Source organism: Bufo bufo, chromosome 8 (genome assembly GCF_905171765.1).
Source record: "Bufo bufo chromosome 8, aBufBuf1.1, whole genome shotgun sequence".
In the NCBI taxonomy this organism is placed as follows: domain Eukaryota; kingdom Metazoa; phylum Chordata; class Amphibia; order Anura; family Bufonidae; genus Bufo; species Bufo bufo.
Window position 1 is genome coordinate 191,216,612 of NC_053396.1, and position 22,230 is coordinate 191,238,841.

Consider the following 22,230-nt stretch of genomic DNA (forward strand, 5'->3'; position numbering starts at 1 on the left):
TTTTAACATCATGCCTTTTTAGGTGGAGCTCTGATTTTCAGTTTTTCTGATAATTAACTCCAAATTCCCTGCATAGACAGTCAAATAATACAAATTCTGGCTTCCTGCAGCCACCACAAGGGGGAGCCTACAAAATACTGTTTGACCATTTGAGTTCTTTGGGATTCACCATCACACATCTTCCGTGTTTGGTCCTTCGTGTTATCATCACACTCCATAACAATGGCTGAAACAAACATGGCCTAAAAGGGAATAAAGAACCGGTCTCGCCATCAGAGCAGGTATTGTGTTTTCGTTATGTAGCACACAATATGCTCCTCTTTCTCGTGCAGGATCGGCTTACAGACCTGTTTACTTGTTCTTTATCTGCCCCTTGTTTTCCCGGTTATTTGTATGTGACTCATCATCCGTGTGACTGTCTCTTTATCAGCAGCCTCCTGGCATTGTGTAAATGGAAAGCAGCACAAAGCGGCAAATTATAGTTTGAAGACAAGAGTCGATGCGGGAACACTGCACAAGTCTCCTGTGGATGCTGTTGGACCCTGCACCAGTCCCCTGTGGATGCTGTAAGACCCCTTCACTAGTCCCCTGTGGATGCTGTAAGACCCCCTGCACGAGTCCCCTGTGGATGCTGTAGGACCACTGCACCAGTCCCCTGTGGATGCTGTAGGACCACTGCACCAGTCCCCTGTGGATGCTGTTGGACCTCTGCACCAGTCCCCTGTGGATGCTGTTGGACCCCTCCACCAGTCCTTTGTGGATGCTGTTGGACCCCTCCACCAGTCCCCTGTGGATGCTGTTGGACCTCTGCACCAGTCCCCTGTGGATGCTGTAAGACCCTTGCACCAGTCCCCTGTGGATGCTGTAAGACCCTTGCACCAGTTCCCTGTGGATGCTGTAAGTAGATATTATAAGAATTCCCATCCAGCTATCATAGGGGGAGGTTTCTGGCACACAAGGGGTTAAGCACTCTGTTTGCACGAGCTGCGGTCTGCTGGGTAGCGTGTGAGAGACGGAGCCTCCTCTTTACCTGGCTCAGGTAACCTCATTCTGTACGTCCTCTCTGGGAGTGTCTATAGCCGTCCCTCCCCAGGAGAGAGACAGCACCAGAAATGTCAGCAAGCCCATCCTCGGGAAGCATCCCCGGCTGAGGATCCCACCTGACGCTAGGGATTTAAGGGTAAGGGAACACCATTCAGTGTTCTGTAGCAGTGTATTGGCTGGGTTTACATAAGACTGCGTGGACAGGCAATGGAAGAGTTAAAAAAAACACAGCTCTGCTCCGTTTATTGCTGTGCTGGGTAGGTCTCATTTAGAAGACAGCAGATGTAGCAGAGCTGAGCTTGCGGCTGTTTCTTTTGTGCATATCTATGACTCTGAATTAAGATAACTTGGCAGGTTTAACTGCAGTCCTACACCAGGAATTGTTCCAAATGACAAAACGCGGTCATGCTAGGTCTGTGCATCGGGGGTGTAGCTGAGCTGAGGTTGGCACAGCTCACAAAAAGAACCATGTATTATCTAACGTTTTTGCATAGGACTGCAGGTACATTTACTACATAGCCGTCAAAGGTCTAAAAAGTTAAATGGCAAATTCAGCTCTGCTACATCTGTAGTCGTCCCTGCTAATACCTTATATATTGAGATCATGCATGTATACGTAACATCTCCAGGATGCACGTCAGATCTTTATACCTAATGCTAAACACAGAGCAAGCAGGAATCGTAGCGTGTGGGTATCAGGGAGCAAGCAAGAATCATAGCAGGCAGGTATTAGGGAGCAAGCAGGAATCAGAGCAGGCAGGTATAAGGGAGCAAGCAGGAATCAGAGCAGGCAGGTATAAGGGAGCAAGCAGGAATCAGAGCAGGCAGGTATAAGGGAGCAAGCAGGAATCAGAGCAGGCAGGTATTAGGGAGCAAGCAAGAATCAGAGCAGGCAGGTATTAGGGAGCAAGCAAGAATCAGAGCAGGCAGGTATTAGGGAGCAAGCAAGAATCATAGCAGGCAGGTATAAGGGAGCAAGCAGGAATCATAGCAGGCAGGTATTAGGGAGCAAGCAAGAATCAGAGCAGGCAGGTATTAGGGAGCAAGCAGGAATCAGAGCAGGCAGGTATTAGGGAGCAAGCAAGAATCAGAGCAGGCAGGTATTAGGGAGCAAGCAGGAATCAGAGCAGGCGGGTATTAGGGAGCAAGCAAGCTCAGAGCAAGCAGGTATTAGGGAGCAAGCAGGAATCAGAGCAGGCATGTATTAGCGAACAAGCAGGAATCAGAGCAGGCGGGTATTAGGGAGCAAGCAGGAATCAGAGCAGGCGGGTATTAGGGAACAAGCAGGTATCAGAGCAGGCGGGTATAAGGGAGCAAGCAGGTATCCGAGCAGGCAGGTATTAGGGAGCAAGCAAGAATCATAGCAGGCAGGTATTAGGGAGCAAGCAAGAATCAGAGCAGGCAGGTATTAGGGAGCAAGCAAGAATCAGAGCAGGCAGGTATTAGGGAGCAAGCAGGAATCATAGCAGGCAGGTATCGGGGAGCAAGCAGGAATCCGAGCAGGCAGGTATTAGGGAGCAAGCAAGAATCAGAGCAGGCAGGTATTAGGGAGCAAGCAAGAATCAGAGCAGGCAGGTATTAGGGAGCAAGCAAGAATCATAGCAGGCAGGTATTAGGTAGCAAGCAAGAATCATAGCAGGCAGGTATTAGGGAGCAAGCAAGAATCATAGCAGGCAGGTATAAGGGAGCAAGCAGGAATCCGAGCAGGCAGGTATTAGGGAGCAAGCAAGAATCATAGCAGGCAGGTATTAGGGAGCAAGCAAGAATCAGAGCAGGCAGGTATTAGGGAGCAAGCAGGAATCAGAGCAGGCAGGTATTAGGGAGCAAGCAGGAATCAGAGCAGGCAGGTATTAGGGAGCAAGCAAGAATCAGAGCAGGCAGGTATTAGGGAGCAAGCAGGAATCAGAGCAGGCGGGTATTGGGGAGAAAGCAAGCTCAGAGCAAGCAGGTATTAGGGAGCAAGCAGGAATCAGAGCAGGCATGTATTAGCGAACAAGCAGGAATCAGAGCAGGCGGGTATAAGGGAGCAAGCAGGAATCAGAGCAGGCGGGTATAAGGGAGCAAGCAGGAATCAGAGCAGGCGGGTATTAGGGAACAAGCAGGTATCAGAGCAGGTGGGTATAAGGGAGCAAGCAGGTATCAGAGCAGGTGGGTATCGCAGAGCAAGCATATATCGCAGAGCAGGCGAGTATCACAGAGCAGGCGAGTGTAGTAGTGCGTTTGGTCAAGATGGTTATCAGAAATCCTCCTGGTGTTGATGGAAGATCCCGGATTAGTGGGACAGAAGAGATAACTGGGGGGTGAAATGTTGTGCACCTGCTGGGGGGAGGACTGGGAGCCGATGTATGTACTGTGCAGCATCTGCATGGAAAAGGCTTCTCTGTACGTGAGCCACATATTATGTTTTCGTCTGATTGTCTGTAAATGAGCAGTGCTGAAGGTCTGGCGGCCCCTTATCTCCTCATTTTATAGCCATATCCTGTATATTGAGGGGATACCTGATTGCAGATACCACTTGTGGGCAAAAATGTGTGGAGGCGACAAAAGTGTCTTCCCTCCACCCTCCCTCCCCCAGCATTGCCCATGGGTTCCTTACAAGCACAGTAGTAGTCTGAACGGCATTTATTGCGTTTTTGCAGAACCTGCACTTAAAGGGGTTGTTATGGTTAAACAAAAACATGGCTGCTTTGTCCCTGAAACAGCTCCACACCTGTTCACTGTCTGTGTCTGGTACTGCAGCTCAGCTACACTAAAGTGAATGAGACTGAGCTACAATACCGCACACAACCTGGGGCCAGGGGTGGCGCTGTTTTGTTTTTATTTTAAAGAAAGCAGCCATGTTTTTCTAACCGTAACAACCCCTTTAAATCTTTTTGAATCTGACATGGGCTGTCAGACATACCCTACCCTCATGTCCAAATGGCCAGTGCAATCCTGGCAGGTGCTATTGGCAATGTAATGGCTGTAAGCGGCAATGGAGGTGGCTGCAGGCTCCCGGTAGTGCTTCTATTTCCAGTGCACGCGCCCCAGGATCGCATAAACCATGATTAGCGGCCGATGCACTTTTCACCCTGTTTGCCAGCGAGCAACCTGCAGCGACTAATCCTTTGTAAGCAGATAGGATATAGGTGATGACGGCCTGTCGCTCTAATTGTTTAGGCGCAAGCCTTGCTTGTCATGACATCACTGCATACAGCCAGTCCTTGTTCCAAGAGCTGATGCTTGATCCGGCCTAGTCCCCTGCTTTTGCAATGTTTCTCTGTGTCTGCCCTGCCTGCAGCAGCTGATGCTGAGAGCAAATATTTACCCGGCGTCTTTGGCCGGGTGTCAGACAGGGTTAGATGTCTGGGCCAGGACTGCAGCCTCTTCCTTCAGCCCAGGTCTGGCTGGCGTGTAATGCTCTGCAGGAGACTTGGCCCCAGAGGAACTGTTTATTGATGACACACGGGACTTGTGCATATAACATTGAAGCTGTAAGTACACAGTCAGGACATGGGTGTGCCCCATCTACATAAAAGCAGATTATCTATTATCTTCAGGCAGCTGTGCCCATTAGGTAGCCGTCATCCGAATAAAAAGCAGAGGGCTGACGCCCGCCGTGCCCCCAATGCTGTGCGCTCAGCTACGACCACCATTAGGATATCATTCAGCTCACCGACTTGCAGTGTTTGGGCATCCACGAGGTTCAATGTGGATAAATGTAAAGTTATGCATCCGGGTAGTAATATTCTGCATGCATCATATGTCCTGGGGGGAGTAAAACTGGGAGAGTCACTTGTAGAGAAGGATCTGGGTGTAAGGTGCAGGCGGATGGCGACACTGAGAATTTACTGTATGAGAAGCATGTCCTTAGGTGCATACTGTATAACTATGGCGCTGGCACTGAATAGAATTCTACAGGCAGTTACTGTATCAGGTGCCCTCCCGCACAGGTGCTGTACTCACACTGACTCTCGTCTCTCCAGAGACCTCCGGTCTTAGGCTGTACTGCAAACCACCACACCATGATAACTCTGGGTTAGTCTCCTTCAGCTCTGCACACACTTGTTTCTCTCCTAATGTGACTTAAGGACCTGCTCAAACAGGTCATGTGACCACAGGTCCTTCAGCAGCCTCTGCTTACATCAGAAGGATATTTACCAGTAGATTTTAGACTAAATTGGAGGCGTATCTAATGTGTGATAGGTGTGTGTGTGTGCGGTAAGTATCTAATGTGTAAGGTGTGTGCGGCAAGTATCTAATGTTTTATATGTACAGTACAGACCAAAAGTTTGGACACACCTTCTCATTCAAAGAGCTTTCTTTTTTTTCATGACTATGAAAATTGCAGATTCACACTTAAGGCATCAAAACTATGAATTAACACATGTGGGATTATATACATAACAAACAAGTGTGAAACAACTGAAAATATGTCATAGTCTAGGTTCTTCAAAGTAGCCACCTTTTGCTTTGATTACTGCTTTGCACACTCTTGGCATTCTCTTGATGAGCTTCAAGAGGTAGTCCCCTGAAATGGTTTTCACTTCACAGGTGTGCCCTGTCAGGTTTAATAAGTGGGATTTCTTGCCTTATAAATGGGGTTGGGACCATCAGTTGCGTTGAGGAGAAGTCAGGTGGATACACAGCTGATAGTCCTACTGAATAGACTGTTAGAATTTGTATTATGGCAAGAAAAAAGCAGCTAAGTAAAGAAAAACGAGTGGCCATCATTACTTTAAGAAATGAAAGGTCAGTCAGCCGAAAAATTGGGAAAACTTTGAAAGTAAGGGCTATTTGACCATGAAGGAGATTGATGGGCTGCTGCGCCAGATGACCTGGCCTCCACAGTCACCGGACCTGAACCCAATCGAGATGGTTTGGGGTGAGCTGGACCGCAGAGTGAAGGCAAAAGGGCCAACAAGTGCTTAAGCATCTCTGGGAACTCCTTCAAGACTGTTGGAAGACCATTTCAGGGGACTACCTCTTGAAGCTCATCAAGAGAATGCCAAGAGTGTGCAAAGCAGTAATCAAAGCAAAAGGTGGCTACTTTGAAGAACCTAGAATATTACATATTTTCAGTTGTTTCACACTTGTTTGTTATGTATATAATTCCACATGTGTTAATTCATAGTTTTGATGCCTTCATAGTCATGAAAATAAAGAAAACTCTTTGAATGAGAAGGTGTGTCCCAACTTTTGGTCTGTACTGTATGTGCGTGCGTCCAGTATCTAATGTGTGATAGGTGTGTATGCAGCAAGAATCTAATGTGTGATAGGCATGTGTGTGTGGTGAGTATCTAATGTGTGAGGTGTGTGCGGTAAGTATCTAATGTGTGATAGGTGTGTGTGGTGAGTATTTATTGTGTGAGGTGTGTGTGCGGCAAGTATCTAATGTGTGAGGTGTGTGTGCGGCAAGTATCTAATGTGTGATAGGCATGTGTGTGCGGCAAGTATCTAATGTGTGATAGGTGTGTGTTTAATAGCTGTAGAATGTTTGTGGGTGACATGCATTGAGTAAGACTCACCAAGCATGTGTCATGTGACTAACGTGAATTGTGCGCATACATATCCTGTGCATGCGGTACGTGCCTGATGTGTCAGTGTATATGTCTTACATGTATATTGTATGAATTGTGTATCTTGGTTGCTTTCGAAGGGAGGGGCCCAAACAAACTTCATGAACAGTCCCTTTACTGTCATAACAGCACAATATCAATCAGCTGCTTCAAAGGCCAGCAGAATAATGTCATGCTTTATAGATACATGCAGACAGCAGTGTAGTTTTTAAAGATTTTCTGTATGGATTTTGCTGCTTTTCCATGCCAAATCTTCATGTGTAACTTTGGGTTTTGGTCACAGATTTTGTAGCAGATTTGCCCCAGATCTTACCCTTTGCATTGCAATTTGTGAAATCTGCTTCTCCGCGCTCTTCGTATTGCTGGAGCATGTACATACAATTCATAATGTGACGCTGGAAGTTTTGCTCTCATTAGTTCTGGTCATTGGATGTGTGTAGGGCCGGGTCCGATCGCTTGGGCGGAAGATTTAAATGATAGATAATGGGGCGACGTTGGAACTATTGACCCTTCTGTTTGTTCTATGACTATGCAAAAAGAGGCTTATCCCTTAACAGGTACTGTGAAAACGATTAGCTATCAGTCATTTCCAGAGAACGTCTTTACTAGAAAGTGCCCTGTAACGCCCATCTTGGCACAAGCTTTGACATATCTTATCGTGCTTCATCCGTAATAATGCTGTATTGTGTTCGGGAAGTTGTTTTGCATGTTTTTGTGGTTTAATACAATGGACAGCTATGTTCAAAAAACACTGTTTAGTTATATAGAAATGTGTTTGTTTTCATGATAATTTGATCAGCAGGGGGCGCTGTTTGTGGACACCTAGGACGATCCTAATACTTGGGGCTGTAAGACCTCCAGACCCTTCCCCTTGAGTTCTGTGCTGTTCCTTTGTGTTGGAGGAGTTCGGTGCTCTCATAGATGGTGCCCCAGATGCAGCAGTTAGGATGGGGAAGGGGAACGCGCTTCTGCAATTCTGCTTCCCCATGAAGGCACTTTTAGGGAGCAGCTATGAGCAGGCATGCGAGGCCAGGTGTACTTTAAACCACTGCACCTGTCTTGAGCGAATGTATCACCTATATTTTTTACATATTCCTTTTTTCTAACCTGTTTTTTATTTTATTTTATTTTCTATACATGATCACTGGGGCGGCCATCTTGCCTGAGCAGCTGTTAACAGCATTTCCAGATATGCTTTACAGCAGCCACATGGACTATGGACACAACGGACAGGAAATGTTCGTTGACTTCTATGGGAGAGTGGTATGGGCATGCTCTGTGACCTGTGCTGATGTCATTGTGCAGGGAGGGGGAGTAGATAAGCTATCACCTATTGTGAATGATGTGATCTTGAGTTATGTATACAGAGGTGTTATCTGTCTGTGATGGTAACAACTGTTGAGAAGTGATTTCTACAGAACAGAAAGTGTCAGTATATTGCTTATTTTCGATTTTTTTTTGTGATATGTAAAATTTTTTTTTGTAATTTTAACCCCGCAAATAACATATTTCCTGTTTTACAAGATATGGTAAATTAAATGGTGCCATTAACAAATACAACTGGTGGTCACTCAGGACCTATTTACGTTTTTGGATCATGTACTGTTTATTAAATTAAATCTTCACTTTTATTTCATATTTTTAATATATATGTAGTATTTTTACACTTAGAACATAACTACTAAACTATAGACGTTAAAACTCCCAGTGATGCGGTCTTACTCAATTTATTCCTACCTATATGCTCAATGATTCGCTGTTGTAGCTGGCTTGTATCAATGGACTAAACAGTTATACACATGCTTTATGCCATGAAGACGCTGGTTACACAGCGAAACATGTCGGGAAGCAGAGTGTAGGAGTGTTTAGGTTTTAGGCAGTGAAATAGCGGCAGTATGCTCAAATATATGGGCACATCTACAGAGTCATATAGCAGGCGGCAGCAATAGAATCAACATAGGACAGGTTATATAACAGATAGAGAGGGAAGAGGAGAAATATGAGTAGCAGCTGAACAGGAGGAGGAAAAATAAGAGCAGCAGAGGCTGCAACAATTACAAACAAAAGTGAAGTAAATCTATCACACAGTAGATTAACGCTCCAGAGTATATAGGAGCGTATAATAAAGCTACTACACAGCAACACCACCTCTAACCTATTCATAAAGTACCTCACTTATCTTCACTATCCGTCACATGTTCCTACCCCTCCCCCTCTGTTTCCACTTACCTTCCCCTCTGCTGTTTAGTCCATTGATACAAGCCAGCTACAACAGCGAATCATTGAGCATATAGGTAGGAATAAATTGAGTAAGACCGCATCACTGGGAGTTTTAACGTCTATAGTTTAGTAGTTATGTTCTAAGTGTAAAAATACTACATATATATTAAAAATATGAAATAAAAGTGAAGATTTAATTTAATAAACAGTACATGATCCAAAAACGTAGATAGGTCCTGAGTGACCACCAGTTAGTAAATTTAAATACTAAAACGTTAACTTGTACTGTGAGGTCAAAAGGTAAAAATAATGTAAAATTAACAAATACAAAACCCCCCTACGGCTATGTGAATTGAAAATGTAAAAAAAAAAAAAAAAAAAACTTGGCTGGGTCCAAGGGGTTAATCATTATCCCTGGAATATCTGCAATTTTCACCGTGTAAACATAATTGGTGTTTGCCAAAGCCCCATAAACCTGGCCACATGAAAGGAGGCAAAAGTGTCACCTCCTATAAAGAGAGGAACGTTCAAACATGGCCGCTTCACGCATTAACCACCACTCCTACAGCCAGCCATTAAATCCTATATTTATGGGATGAAGGATCTCTCATTTCATTCCTGACGATTCCTAGTTAGTACACAATCTCCCGGGTTGTTAGATGTATGGTAGTTAGAAACGACATCTCCCAGCATGCAACGCTCTGTTTCCAGTGACGTGAACTGTGGTCAAATGTAATTTGTTTGCCTAGAGTTAATAAAGTTTTGTTGTTTAATCCATTTTGCTTCTTATACTGTGTGTACATATTATATATATAGTCATTTATCAAAGTACAACTGGCTTAGCTGCCCCTAGCAACCAATCAGATTCCTCCTTTCATTTTCCAAAGGAGCTGTCCAAAATGAAAGGTGGAATCTGATTGGTTGCTATGGGCAACTAAAACAGTTCTACTTTACACCAGTTTGATAAATGAGCCTATATAGATATATATATACAGTACAGACCAAAAGTTGGGACACACCTTCTCATTCAAAGAGTTTTCTTTATTTTCATGACTATGAAGGCATCAAAACTATGAATTAACACATGTGGAATTATATACATAACAAACAAGTGTGAAACAACTGAAAATATGTCATATTCTAGGTTCTTCAAAGTAGCCACCTTTTGCTTTGATTACTGCTTTGCACACTCTTGGCATTCTCTTGATGAGCTTCAAGAGGTAGTCCCCTGAAATGGTTTTCACTTCACAGGTGTGCCCTGTCAGGTTTAATAAGTGGGATTTCTTGCCTTATAAATGGGGTTGGGACCATCAGTTACGTTGAGGAGAAGTCAGGTGGATACACAGCTGATAGTCCTACTGAATAGACTGTTAGAATTTGTATTATGGCAAGAAAAAAGCAGCTAAGTAAAGAAAAACGAGTGGCCATCATTACTTTAAGAAATGAAGGTCAGTCAGTCAGCCGAAAAATTGGGAAAACTTTGAAAGTAAGGGCTATTTCACCATGAAGGAGAGTTATGGGGTGCTGCGCCAGATGACCTGGCCTCCACAGTCATCGGACCTGAACCCAATGGAGATGGTTTGGGGTGAGCTGGACCGCAGAGTGAAGGCAAAAGGGCCAACAAGTGCTAAGCATCTCTGGGAACTCCTTCAAGACTGTTGGAAGACCATTTCAGGGGACTACCTCTTGAAGCTCATCAAGAGAATGCCAAGAGTGTGCAAAGCAGTAATCAAAGCAAAAGGTGGCTACTTTGAAGAACCTAGAATATGACATATTTTCAGTTGTTTCACACTTGTTTGTTATGTATATAATTCCACATGTGTTAATTCATAGTTTTGATGCCTTCATAGTCATGAAAATAAAGAAAACTCTTTGAATGAGAAGGTGTGTCCAAACTTTTGGTCTGTACTGTATATAGTATAAGAAGTAAAATGGATAAAACCACCAAACCCCCATAGTGTATGTCTATCTCTTTAGTGTTAGTGACTACTGCCACTCAGGTCACATGATGAACTATTAAAACTAAAGGAATGCTCCAGGTAAAAGTATACGCCGTGTTATGCACAATGCATGTCCAGAGGGGGTGACATAGTGATACCAATATGAATGCCAGTCCCCTCTGGCGCTGCATCAGGCATAACACAGTTTTTCCTTTAACCTTGATTAAAGTGGCGATCCCATGATTAATGTAAAAAATAAAATCAGACATTATATAGGACATGACAATCTCCTACAAAGCTAGAACCAGCCCTGTACCTCACATGGATCCTGAGATCTCCCCATTCATTGCTCCGGTTGCTCTGCTAGATTTATTTAAAGGGAATGTGCCATCAGAAAATGACCTATTGTTTAAATCACATTTTAATGTTTTTAGAATTCAAAATTATTTTACTTTTAATTTTCCATGTCAATGTCTTATTTAAACAAAAAAAGAAATCCTGCCGTTTTTGCACTAAGCCTAATAATAGACGCCACTTTTTGGTCAATACTGATCACTTCACTGCAGTTATCTGCTTATCTATACACATAGGTGATATCATTACAGGCAGGATTAGAATGACAGATACGACAGGATCCACTATTCAGAAAAGGCAATTGTCAAAGCTTATCTATTCTTTCCTTGTACAATGACCTCTGCACAGGTCATAGAGCAGGCCTAGAAAACCTGTTGGCAACGCAGAGACATGTCCTTTCTGGAGGGTTGTCCTTTCTGGAGGGTTGTCCTTTCGCAAGGGATGAGTCCTTTCTCAAAAGGGTGCGTCCTTTCTCGGGTGGCCCGTCCTTTCTCAAGGAGCATGTCCTTTCTCAAGAGTTCCATGACCTTTTTCAGGGGGTATGTCCTTTCTGCTGCAGTTTTTCTGTCGCAGAGCTGCAAATGCCCAAAATTGGGAGAAGGAAGTACTCCGCTGCCAGACTCCTCTGGCGGCGGCCAATCTTCCCTATGAACAAAAGAACTGAATGTTCAAATCCTACAGCCAAATTCTACTTTCCTCCAATATCTGCTGTCCAGAGAAAGTTGGGATACCCCCATACGAATTACATGGTCGGCTGGGCTGGTCTCATTAAAATCAGGGGGTTAGAAGGTTAGGCTAACATTATAAGAGTTTTCCGGGAGTTTGCTATTGATTGCCAATCCTCTAAGCTGTGGTGGCCCGACACCCGGGACCCCCGTTGATTGCCTGTTTCAGCTTACCAAGCACAGAGCCCCACGTTGTATAGTGGCCGTGCTTGGTATTGCAGCCCAGGCCCTTTCACTTGATTGGTACCAAGCTGTAAATAGTCTATGTAACTGACGAACGTGATGTCACTGGCCTAGGAGGAAGCTGCGGCGGTCTTCAACCTCTTCAAGCAACTAATCGGTGGGGGTGCTGGGTGTGGGACCCCCACTGATCAGATATTGAAGACCTATCCTGAGGATAGGACTACTACTCTTCTACTGAGGATAGGACTACTACTCCTCTACTGAGGATAGGACTTCTACTCTTCTACTGAGGATAGGACTACTACTCCTCTGCTGAGGATAGGACTTCTACTCCTGTAAAACCCCCTGTAATGTGTATGGTCAGCGTTATTCCTTACGTTGATATTACTGGTGTTCCTGATACGTTGTGGTGCTGCACATTGTGCTATGTCTTCACAGTCTGTCTGGGAGTGGTGGGGTGATTTTAAGGATATCCCCCCCCCCCCTCTTTATTGTCTATGTGATTACACTCATTACTTGGAATGAGAACGGCAGATAATTATTTGTGGTTTCGCAGACAGTTGGAGTCATGCAGGTTTTTACATAACACAATCCAGTATTCTCCTGACAGCCCCAGGTCTATGTTGCTTGGGATCGTTGGCACGAAGCTGTGATTCCCATAGGTCCCTTGAAATAACACGCTTCAGTCTGAGGTCTGTCCTGACACTTCTCCTGGGCGGCTGCTGAGCCGACAAGAGGGTCCAAAAAGAATGGGGCGTTATCTGCAATTCATTTTCATAGGGATCCTTGATCTTTTTCGGCATCAAAAGCAAAAAAAAAAAAAAAAGTTGGAAAAAAACAACTACCAGATTGCCCCCTTACTAGGGGGCATCATTGCATGGTGGAAGTGTTGCAAGTAGAAACAACAACCAGATTGCTCCTTTCCTAGGAGGCATCATTGCATGGTGGAGATGTTTTGACCCTTGGGAGGAACTGATTCTCCTTGAAGAGATTCAGCGGTTAGGGAGTCCTAAAGCCAATGCACCGGCATAGTTAAGGGTGCCACCAGGGCATGTGTTGGCTGAGGTATTTCGTTTCAGGACTGGGGCAATGAACTGAACCCTGGCCCCTGGTGAAGAAAATCCTATGCAAAATATGCAAAATAGCTCTGCCCCAGAAAGACAAAAACCGGCTCTAGTGCCACCTAGAGGTGACCCTGTATATCAATGGACAACACTGAGAGATTGGGGGGTGTCCTAGATGTGCAGAAAAACACCCCCAACTGATAACACCCAGCTGGACCGTCACTGCAAACTGCTAATAATTCATTCATAACTTCTAGCACGGGCGAGTTTTCCACGCGGGTGCAATGCGTGAGTTGAACGCATTGCACCCGCACTGAATCCGGACCCATTCATTTCTATGGGGCTGTGCACATGAGCGGTAAATTTTCACGCATCACTTGTGCGTTGCGTGAAAATCGCAGCATGCTCTATTTTGTGCGTTTTTCACGCAACGCAGGCCCCATAGAAGTAAATGGGGCTGCGTGAAAATCGCAAGCAAGTGCGGATGCGGTGCGATTTTCACGCACGGTTGCTAGGAGACGATCGGGATGGGGACCAGATCTTTATTATTTTCCCTTATAACATGGTTATAAGGGAAAAAATTAGCATTCTGAATACAGAATTTATAGTACAATAGGGCTGGAGGGGTTAAAAAAATAAATAAATAAATTAAACTCACCTTAGTCCACTTGTTCGCGCAGCCGGCATCTCTTCTGTCTTGTTCTGTGAGGAATAAGACCTTTGATGACGTCACTACGTTCATCACATGGTCCATCACCATGGTAAAAGATCATGTGACGGACCATGTGTTGAGCGTAGTGACGTCATCAAAGGTCCTATTCCTAACAGAACAAGACAGAAGAGATGCCAGTTGCGCGAACAAGTGGATTAAGGTGAGTTAAATTATTTTATTTATTTATTTTAACCCCTCCAGCGCTATTTTACTATGCATTCTGTATTAAGAATGCTATTATTTTCCCTTATAACCATGTTATAAGGGAAAATAATACAATCTACACAACCTTGAACCCTTCTGTGAAGAAGTTCGGGTCTGGGTACCACATTCAGTTTTTTATCACGCGCGTGTAAAACGCATTACACCCGCGAGATAAAAACGGAACGCAATCGCAGTCAAAACTGACTGCAATTGGGTACCTACTCGCGCGGGTTTGCCGCAACGCATCCGGACCTTATCCGGACACGCTCGTGTGAAAGAGGCCGAATAGCACAACACAGAGTCATAAGAATAGATGCTCCAGAAATATTACAAGGGGGATGCAAGTAGTTACTAAAGCAGACAGGTCAGGAGAGCTGACGGGTCTTCTTTATGTATATGTTAAGAGAGATGATCGGTTGTTGTTACAGGCCCAAAGCCTGAGGCTGCACTACTGCCAGGTTCTGAGGACATTTCCTGTTCTGATTCCTGACTGGAGCATTATTTGTCATGGAGATCCATAGTAACCAACAGTCCCAAATTTGCGGCAATTTGCCCTAATTTTAAGAGACAGTCCTGGCAAATTTGGTCTGTCCCAGGCTGAAAATGGGAGTGGGGCTTAGGTAAGCATTGCCCATAAGTGGGCGGCCCTCGGTCACTCTCACAGTGGGGACTACATGCCCCAAATTTACCGAACAACAATCGTAATAAGTACTGAAGACCTTGTGGGGACTCAAACACCCAAATGTAATATTTACTTTATGTTTACCTACCTACCTACCTACCTACTTCCTGGCATATGTGAGAACATCAGAATATTTAGTGATATGGATCCACGTGTTGTCATCTATAAGGTCACTGTCATTTTGCTCATATCCTGACATATCATAGGGACTCGTCAGACATCTAAATTATGAAACCTTTATGCTACCATTGCAGAACCATATATCAGTGTTTTCTCCATGAACTTTGTCTAGTTCAGCTCAGTACAGGAGAACTGCAGGAGGAGTGCTAGCATAAGCATCCAGGAACAGTTCTATAGATAAAGAGGACTGGGCCCTGGAAAACAAGTAAAGTAGGGCTCCTACACATTTTAGACCTGCCTAAGATTGTGTAGGTCCTAATTGTGCTGCCAAGAACACTCTATCCTATCGAGGTGGGGACTGCACAAGACCTCTGAAGGTGTCCTATGGACACCTTAACCTCTTTGTCATGTTCCTCAAACCATTCCTGAACTATTTTTGCAGTGTGGCCAGGGCATTTTCCTTCTGAAAGGGACACTGCCATTAGGGAATACCTCTGCCTTGAAGGGCGACACGCTGCCTCACCCAACTTGTCTTCTTCCCAAAGTCCACCTGGAGATATCTCTTTACTCAGTTAAGTAACATAAAAGCACCTGGCAATCCACATGATCTAAAATGTGATTCATGGGACCAGGCCATCTCCTTCTATTGCTCCATAGTCCAGTTCTGATACTCAGATGCCCATTGTAGGCGCTTTAGGTAGTGGACAGGGGTGAGCATGGACACCCTGATCGATCTGTGGCTACACAGCCCTATAACAAAGCAAAGTTGTTGTTAGTGTCTGTGTATGGAGATCTGGCCCCTTATGGAGTCCCAGACATTCTCAATAGGGGAAAGATCTGGAGATAGAGCTGGCCAGGGGAGCTGCTGGAGACCCTGAAGACCATGTTGTGTAGCATGGGCGTGTTTGGGTGGCCATTATCTTGGTGGAACACCACGTCTCTGAACCGAGTCAACAAAGGCAGTAAGACTGGTTCTACAATGTCCTAGACACACCAAAGGCTGGTCAATGTTCCCTCTACGAACATGGTAACTAATGGTGCCCCACACCATGACACCAGGTGTTGGTGCCGTGTGTGTCCGCCCTATGCATGATGGCAGTAGGTGCTCTCCAGTCCTCATGTGAGCTCTGATGTCACCATCAATGGCAACCAAAAGTGTTCAGTGATGAAAGCAGGTTCTGCCCTGGCACCAATGATGGCCACGTCAGAGTTCTTAGGGAGCTGGAATGCTCCTACCGCCTTCATGCATACAGTAGTGTGGAGACATACAGTATGGGACCAATACTAGGTGCACCCAAAGGAAGGAAGCCACGTGGAGCTCCATCACCTGGTGGCTTAGTAGCGTTTTTTGCGCAGTTTCAGCATGCTCAGGATGAGCACTTCTGGTCCTGGGAGTAGTGCTGTGTCCACTATTTATAGATCAATCAGCACCTTACCTCCAGGCAGAGTAGTGCAATGTGCGGTTGTAATGTTGTTTGTTTTGGCGCGGTGTCAGGGAGACGTTACTCTGGACTTTGGATGCAATCTAACTGAAACCTCACAACACACCACAGCCGTGTCCACGTGGAAATCCATAGTCTGCTGCATGGATGATCTGCTGCCTGGACGATAAGGACTACCTTGGGCATTTCACCCCCACGCAGTGATTTACGCTCCGGGTATGAATAAGGTGGGCCCGTGATGAGGACCGCTGGTACGTAGGACAGGCACTGGACATGGAAACTGTCGATGTAGCGATCATCTGATTATAATACATGTTCTTATCTGTTTATTAGTCTCATGTGGAATTTTTAGATCGTTGTTGACTTGCTGTTAAGTTGCGGTTTAGGTGTTGTGGTATTAGCAGGCCTACCAGATATATACATATATAACTGGGGTTGTAGATGACACCACACCTGATGTATTGGTGAACCCATACCTTTAAATTGAGATCGTCGCCATGTGTGAATTGGGAAATGTGTTTGGATAGTTTTTATCTGATTAATGATTGGATAACATGACATAATAAAAATAGTCATAATGATAATATTTGAACAGGTGACCAGCACCATCTAATTATCTCCATATTAATTATCATGATGTTATGTAAAAGTGAAATCCTGCCCATTGTAATAATATAATAATTACTATAGCCTAAAATAACCCTGGAGTTCCTTGTGCGTAGTTCTTAGAGTTGATTACATGGTGTGGATGCCGTCTTCAATAATAATTGCCACAAAATGACCTAAAAAATAATTGCGCCATGCAACTAGTGCCCCTGACAGTAATAGTACTGTAAACATAGTGCCCACCAAAAATAATTGTGCTAAGCTGATACTGTGCTAGGGTGTCCCCCACAGTAATAGTGCCCCAAGTGTTGCCAATAGTAATAATGTCCACCATTGTGCCCCAGAAGTAGTAATGCTCCCATAGTAGTATGTTCCCCATGATGGTTCGCTAGTACTAATAATTACTCCTATAATGCACCCAGTAGTAGTAAAGCCCACTATAATGCCCCATAGTGCCTCTAGTAGTATCAGTGCCCACCTATAATGCCCCCAGTAGTAGTAAAGCCCACCATAATGCCACAGTAGTAAAAAAAAAAGCTCACTTATATTTTCCCCAGTATTACTAATGTCTCCTATAATGCCCCTCCAGTAGTATGCCCACCATAGTGCCTCCCAGTAATAATATAGCCCCCTTAGAATGCCCTAGAAGTAATAATGCCGACCTATACAGCAGGTTAAGAAACAGTGCTCTATGCTGCCCTCGCTGAGAAGCTCATTAAAGCAGTCTCTCACTTATTTGTTAATTTGCTATCTTTTAAAATAACTTACCGTACATCTTATTCCTTGCAGCGCACGGCCAGCGAGGAATCTGATGTATTCACTATATTCATGCCTACCCTCTGGAAGCCTGCCAGCCGCCAATTGACTGTTTTCTCCCTGTGCACAATAATATGGAGAAAGCTGTCAATCAGAGGCTGGAGGGGCCTGAATTTTCACTGGCTACATGCTTTAAAAGACATTCCTGTTTTAATAGCTTCATGCATTCCTCATGCAATAACCATTCTGGAGCATCTATTCTTATGTCTCTATGTTGTGCCGTTCCTTTATTATTTCTACTAGAAGTTATGAAGGAATTGCTAGCAGTCTGCAGTGAGGGTACAGAGGGGTGGTAACCAGTTGGAGGTGTGTACCTGCACAGTCTGAAAATAGCAGCACTGATTGGATAGAGTGAGTCTGTGCAGGTACACCCCCCAACTGGCAAAGACTATAGAATAAGGGGGCAGACCACATATAGCAAGGAGTGCAAACCACGGCATCAACACATGGCCATGCAAAAATAGGAGAAAAAGAAACGCCGCATACTCAGGCTGCACACCCAGTTGGTTAAAATTAATAGTTTATTAATAAACAAAAAAAAGCCTGTAGGATGGCGCAAGGGACCGTCGTTGAGGGAAGGTATGTGTCACCGAGGTTCCTGGCCTCGGTGGAATAAGAGCCAGTTTTCATGTGTCAGCAGCAGTTGCTGTTTGAAACCTTGCTATTTAGTATAGCTGTAATAGCTGATGCGGGACGGCTCTTACTGGGAGTAGCCAAAGTGCTGGGTGGGTGACTACTCCCCACATTCCAGGCAGGGTTTTGAGAGGCCTATAAAAAACAGCCAGCAGTGTCAGGTGGTGGTGATGATCTCTCTCTGACATTGGAGCCCTGGCAATCTTTGTGGAATCTGAGCCTTGTGCCAGGCCGGAGGCCTGAATCCAGGAGGACTGTCCTGTGCTATACCGGGTGTGGATTAACACCCAGGATAAAAGGTGACAGTTTTTGCTGTATGAACTGTCTAGGTGTGAACGAACACCAAAACTGCAAATGGACTGTCATACTGTTTTGTTGCCATAAGTGTGAATAAAACACTGAAGCTTTTGAGTTACAAACTGGTCTTTGCCTCTATACTGCGTCCGCTTGTCCTGTCTACCAGAGTGAATCCCCACAATAGGTGGAGAATGCGGGCACAAGCACTGAGGCTGGCGTGAACGCCGATATTTTTGGTTTCTGCATTTTTCCAGGCACGGTTGTATGTCATACATTAAACCAGCTGTATTACAACCCATGCCCCACGACAAAATAGAGGCTGTTGTGAAGGCCCTCATGGAGGCTAATCTGCAGCAGCAGGCGACAAACCTGCACCAACGCGAGGCTAATAAGCAGCAGCAAGAGACTAACCAGTTGCTGCTACAACATGTGATGGCTTTGCAGACAGCAGGAGCAACCCCGAGTGTCCACGATGCCCGGAAGGCAGTCCGTGCAGCGATTCCTAAGATGGCACCCGCAGACGACATTGAAACCTACCTGGCGATGTATGAGAAAGTGGCCACAAGGGAGAAGCTACCCCGAGACCAGTGGGCTGAGGTCGTTGCTCCATTCCTGGTATCCGATTCCCAGTGGTTATATTTTGACTTGCCGGACGATCAAGCGGCCGACTAACAGAAAGTAAAAGGTGAGATTTTTGCCAGACTGGGGGTGAATGTGTTGGTCCGGGCCCAGCGTGTTGGTCCGGGCCCAGCGGGTACATCAGTGGGGGTTTAAGCCAGCTGAGCCCGCGAGACCCCAATATTATGACTTACCCCACGTTTTTCAAAAGTGCACTCCTGGCAATGCCCTGGAGATGGTGGACTTGGTAGAGCGCTACGAGGCTACTATGAATCTTAAGGAGGGTTCTTTCAGGAGGGGAGCAGTCAAACCCCATAAATCTCCACCCCAGACCCGGGGACTTGTGCCAACCAAACCCGCCCAGGATGTAACCCCTATGGATCCGACTCCAATGGTCTGTTGGTGGTGTCGGGAGCCTGGCCATGTACGAGCTGACTGTCCTCATCAGGTGGAAACAATGGACACGAACTATGGCTTCCGTCAGTCGTTATATGCCAGGAAGCTGTGTGCAGCAGGCACCCCAGAAACTCTAAATCACTTGTGCCGGGTGGAAGTGCCTGCTGGACTCAGGGAGTCTGGTGTCCCTAGTAAGGGCTCTCCTGGTACGGTCCACTGAGTATACTGGCCGGAAAGTCGGGGTCATGTGCATCCATGGGGACCTAAAAGACTATCCCACTGCCCTGGTGTCTCTAACCATGGGGGCCGGCAGGTGGACTCTCAAAGTGGCGGTTGCCACAAACTTACACTACATACTTATAATAGGGAGAGACATCCCTGGTTTCCCGGCACTGTGGCCTGCTACGAAAGTGACTGAGACCCATGAGACAGGGGTAACCCCAGCAGAGTGGCCTTGTTCTGGGGGAGGCCAGAACCCGGGGCCAAAGGGCCAGCGGTAGGGGTGACCCCCACTTCGGTGGAAGAAGGGCAGACAACCCCACTGAGTGTAATGGTAGGAGATGTGGAGGACTTGCCGCCGGGGCCTGAGCTGGCAGACCTCAATGTCTCCGGGGATAATTTTGGTATTGCACAACACCAGGACCCCACCCTATCCCAAGCCTGGGAAAATGTATTAATAATAGATGGTGAACCACAACAAGCTGGGGCAAAGTCGTGTTCCCCCGTTTTGTGGTTCAGCAGGATATGTTGTATCAAGTAAACCAGCTGCAGGGTGAACCCATTGAACAGTTGGTGGTGTCCCAGGCTTTTTGCAAACACGTGTTAGAGTTAGCCCACCAGCATGTTCTCGGGGGTCATCTTGGAATGCAAAAAACACAGGACCGGATACTACAACGGTTTTACTGGCCCAGTGTGTTTAGGGAGATGGACGAATTCTGTAAGTATTGCCCGACCTGCCAGGCAACTAGCCCCCAGCACCTTTTTCGCAGTCCCTTGGTACCTCTCCCGATCATCGATGTACCGTTTGAGCGACCTCGTAGGCCCAGTACCGAAGTCCGCTAGAGGACACCAAGACATCTTGGTCATCCTAGACTACGCCGCTCGCCACCCGGAGGCGGTGTCACTGCGACATACATCGTCTAAACTTATAGCTAAGGAGCTAATGGAGATGTTCTCCTGAGTGGGGCTACCTAAAGAGGTTCTGACTGACCAGGGGACCCCTTTTATGTCCAAGGTCATGAGGGAACTCTGTAAGTTGCTGCATATCAACAGTTACGGACGTCCGTGTACCATCCGCAAACAGACGGTCTGGTTGAAAGGTTTAACAAGACACTAAAAACCATGTTAAAAAGGGTGGTGTCTAAAGATGGGAAGGATTGGGCTCTCGCCCTTCGAATTGCTATATGGCAGACATCCTTGTGGTTTGTTGGACGTAGCCAAAGAGGCGTGGGAACAGCAACCCACTCCGCATAAAAGTGTCCTTGAGTATGTTACCAAGATGCAACAGCGAATAGAGACCGTTTTGCCTCTTGTCAGGGAACATATGGAGGCCGCTCAGCGAGCTCCGAGTCGGATCTATAATCGGCAGGCTCGGGTTCAGATCTTTAATCCGGGTGATCAGGTTTTGGTTCTGGTGCTGACCGTGGACAGTAAGTTTCTGGCCAGGTGGCAGGGGCCCTACGAGGTACTTGGAAAAAATTGGAGGTAAATAACAAGGTACACCAGCCAGGGTGGCGAAAGCTGGAGCAGGTGTACCATGTGAATCTACTCAAACCGTGGAAAGATAGGGAAACCTGTACTGAAGACAGCCCATGGCCAGGTTTTCTAGGGGAAGCGGTTTCGGCCCCTCTGTCTGAAGCAAGGGAAGTGGATGCCACAGTAAGAATTGCTGACAGCCTCTCCTCTAAGTAGGCTCAGGAGGCCAGGGAGTTTATTGGCCGGAACACGGATGTGTTTTCGGATCTCCCTAGACGCACTTCCACAATTCAGCATGACATGGTCACTGAGCCTCAGGCGAAAGTCCGCCTAAAACCATACCGGGTACCCGAGGCTCCGCGACAAGCCATCTCAAAGGAAGTGCAGATGATGCTGAGACTAGACGTCATTGAGGAGTCTAAAAGTGAGTGGGCTAGTCCTATAGTGCCAATACCCAAGCCGGACGGGACACTCCGGTTTTGTAACGACTTCTGAAAACTAAACGAGATCTCCAAGTTTGCATATCCCATGCCTCGGGTGGATGAGCTTATTGAGAGGTTACAATAATAATAATGTAATTCTATATATCCGTTTGTTATCTTCTTGTGGAACGCATGCTGGCATGCACGATTTAGGTTCAGCACAGGTGCACATTCATTTTTGTTATACATTTCCGGTTCTGGAACGCATTGCGATTCCATTTTCGGTTTTGCGCAATACGCAGATTGTGCTTCTGAGACGCCAACCCAGATCGTGCAGCGCCATCATGTTTTGACATGGGCTCTGCACAGGGAACACCATTTGTGGTCTCACCACACAGCCCCTCACCTTGTGAAATTCATTCTTAACAGGTGACCATTATCTACTAATGTTTTATACATATATATGGTGCACACTAGCTCTGGTTCATGTACCCCTGAG

The 22,230-nt window shown here is 45.9% G+C and overlaps 1 protein-coding gene across 8 annotated transcripts in view; it reads left to right on the forward strand.

Annotated features, from left to right (window-relative positions):
• Positions 1 to 433: 433 nt before the first annotated feature.
• The window catches only part of LOC121009620, a 36,097-nt gene continuing 14,300 nt past the window's right edge, over positions 434 to 22,230 (forward strand). For 5 of the 8 annotated variants that reach the window (XM_040442848.1, XM_040442855.1, XM_040442850.1 and 2 more), the window contains exon 1: positions 16,415 to 16,503. In XM_040442848.1, coding sequence (XP_040298782.1) covers positions 16,487 to 16,503 — 17 coding nt within the window. In that variant the 5' untranslated portion in view covers positions 16,415 to 16,486. Of the gene's footprint in view, positions 865 to 1,018; positions 1,181 to 16,299; positions 16,504 to 22,230 lie in introns of those variants that run through there. The other 3 variants (XM_040442849.1, XM_040442852.1, XM_040442853.1) reach the window with 3 other exon arrangements.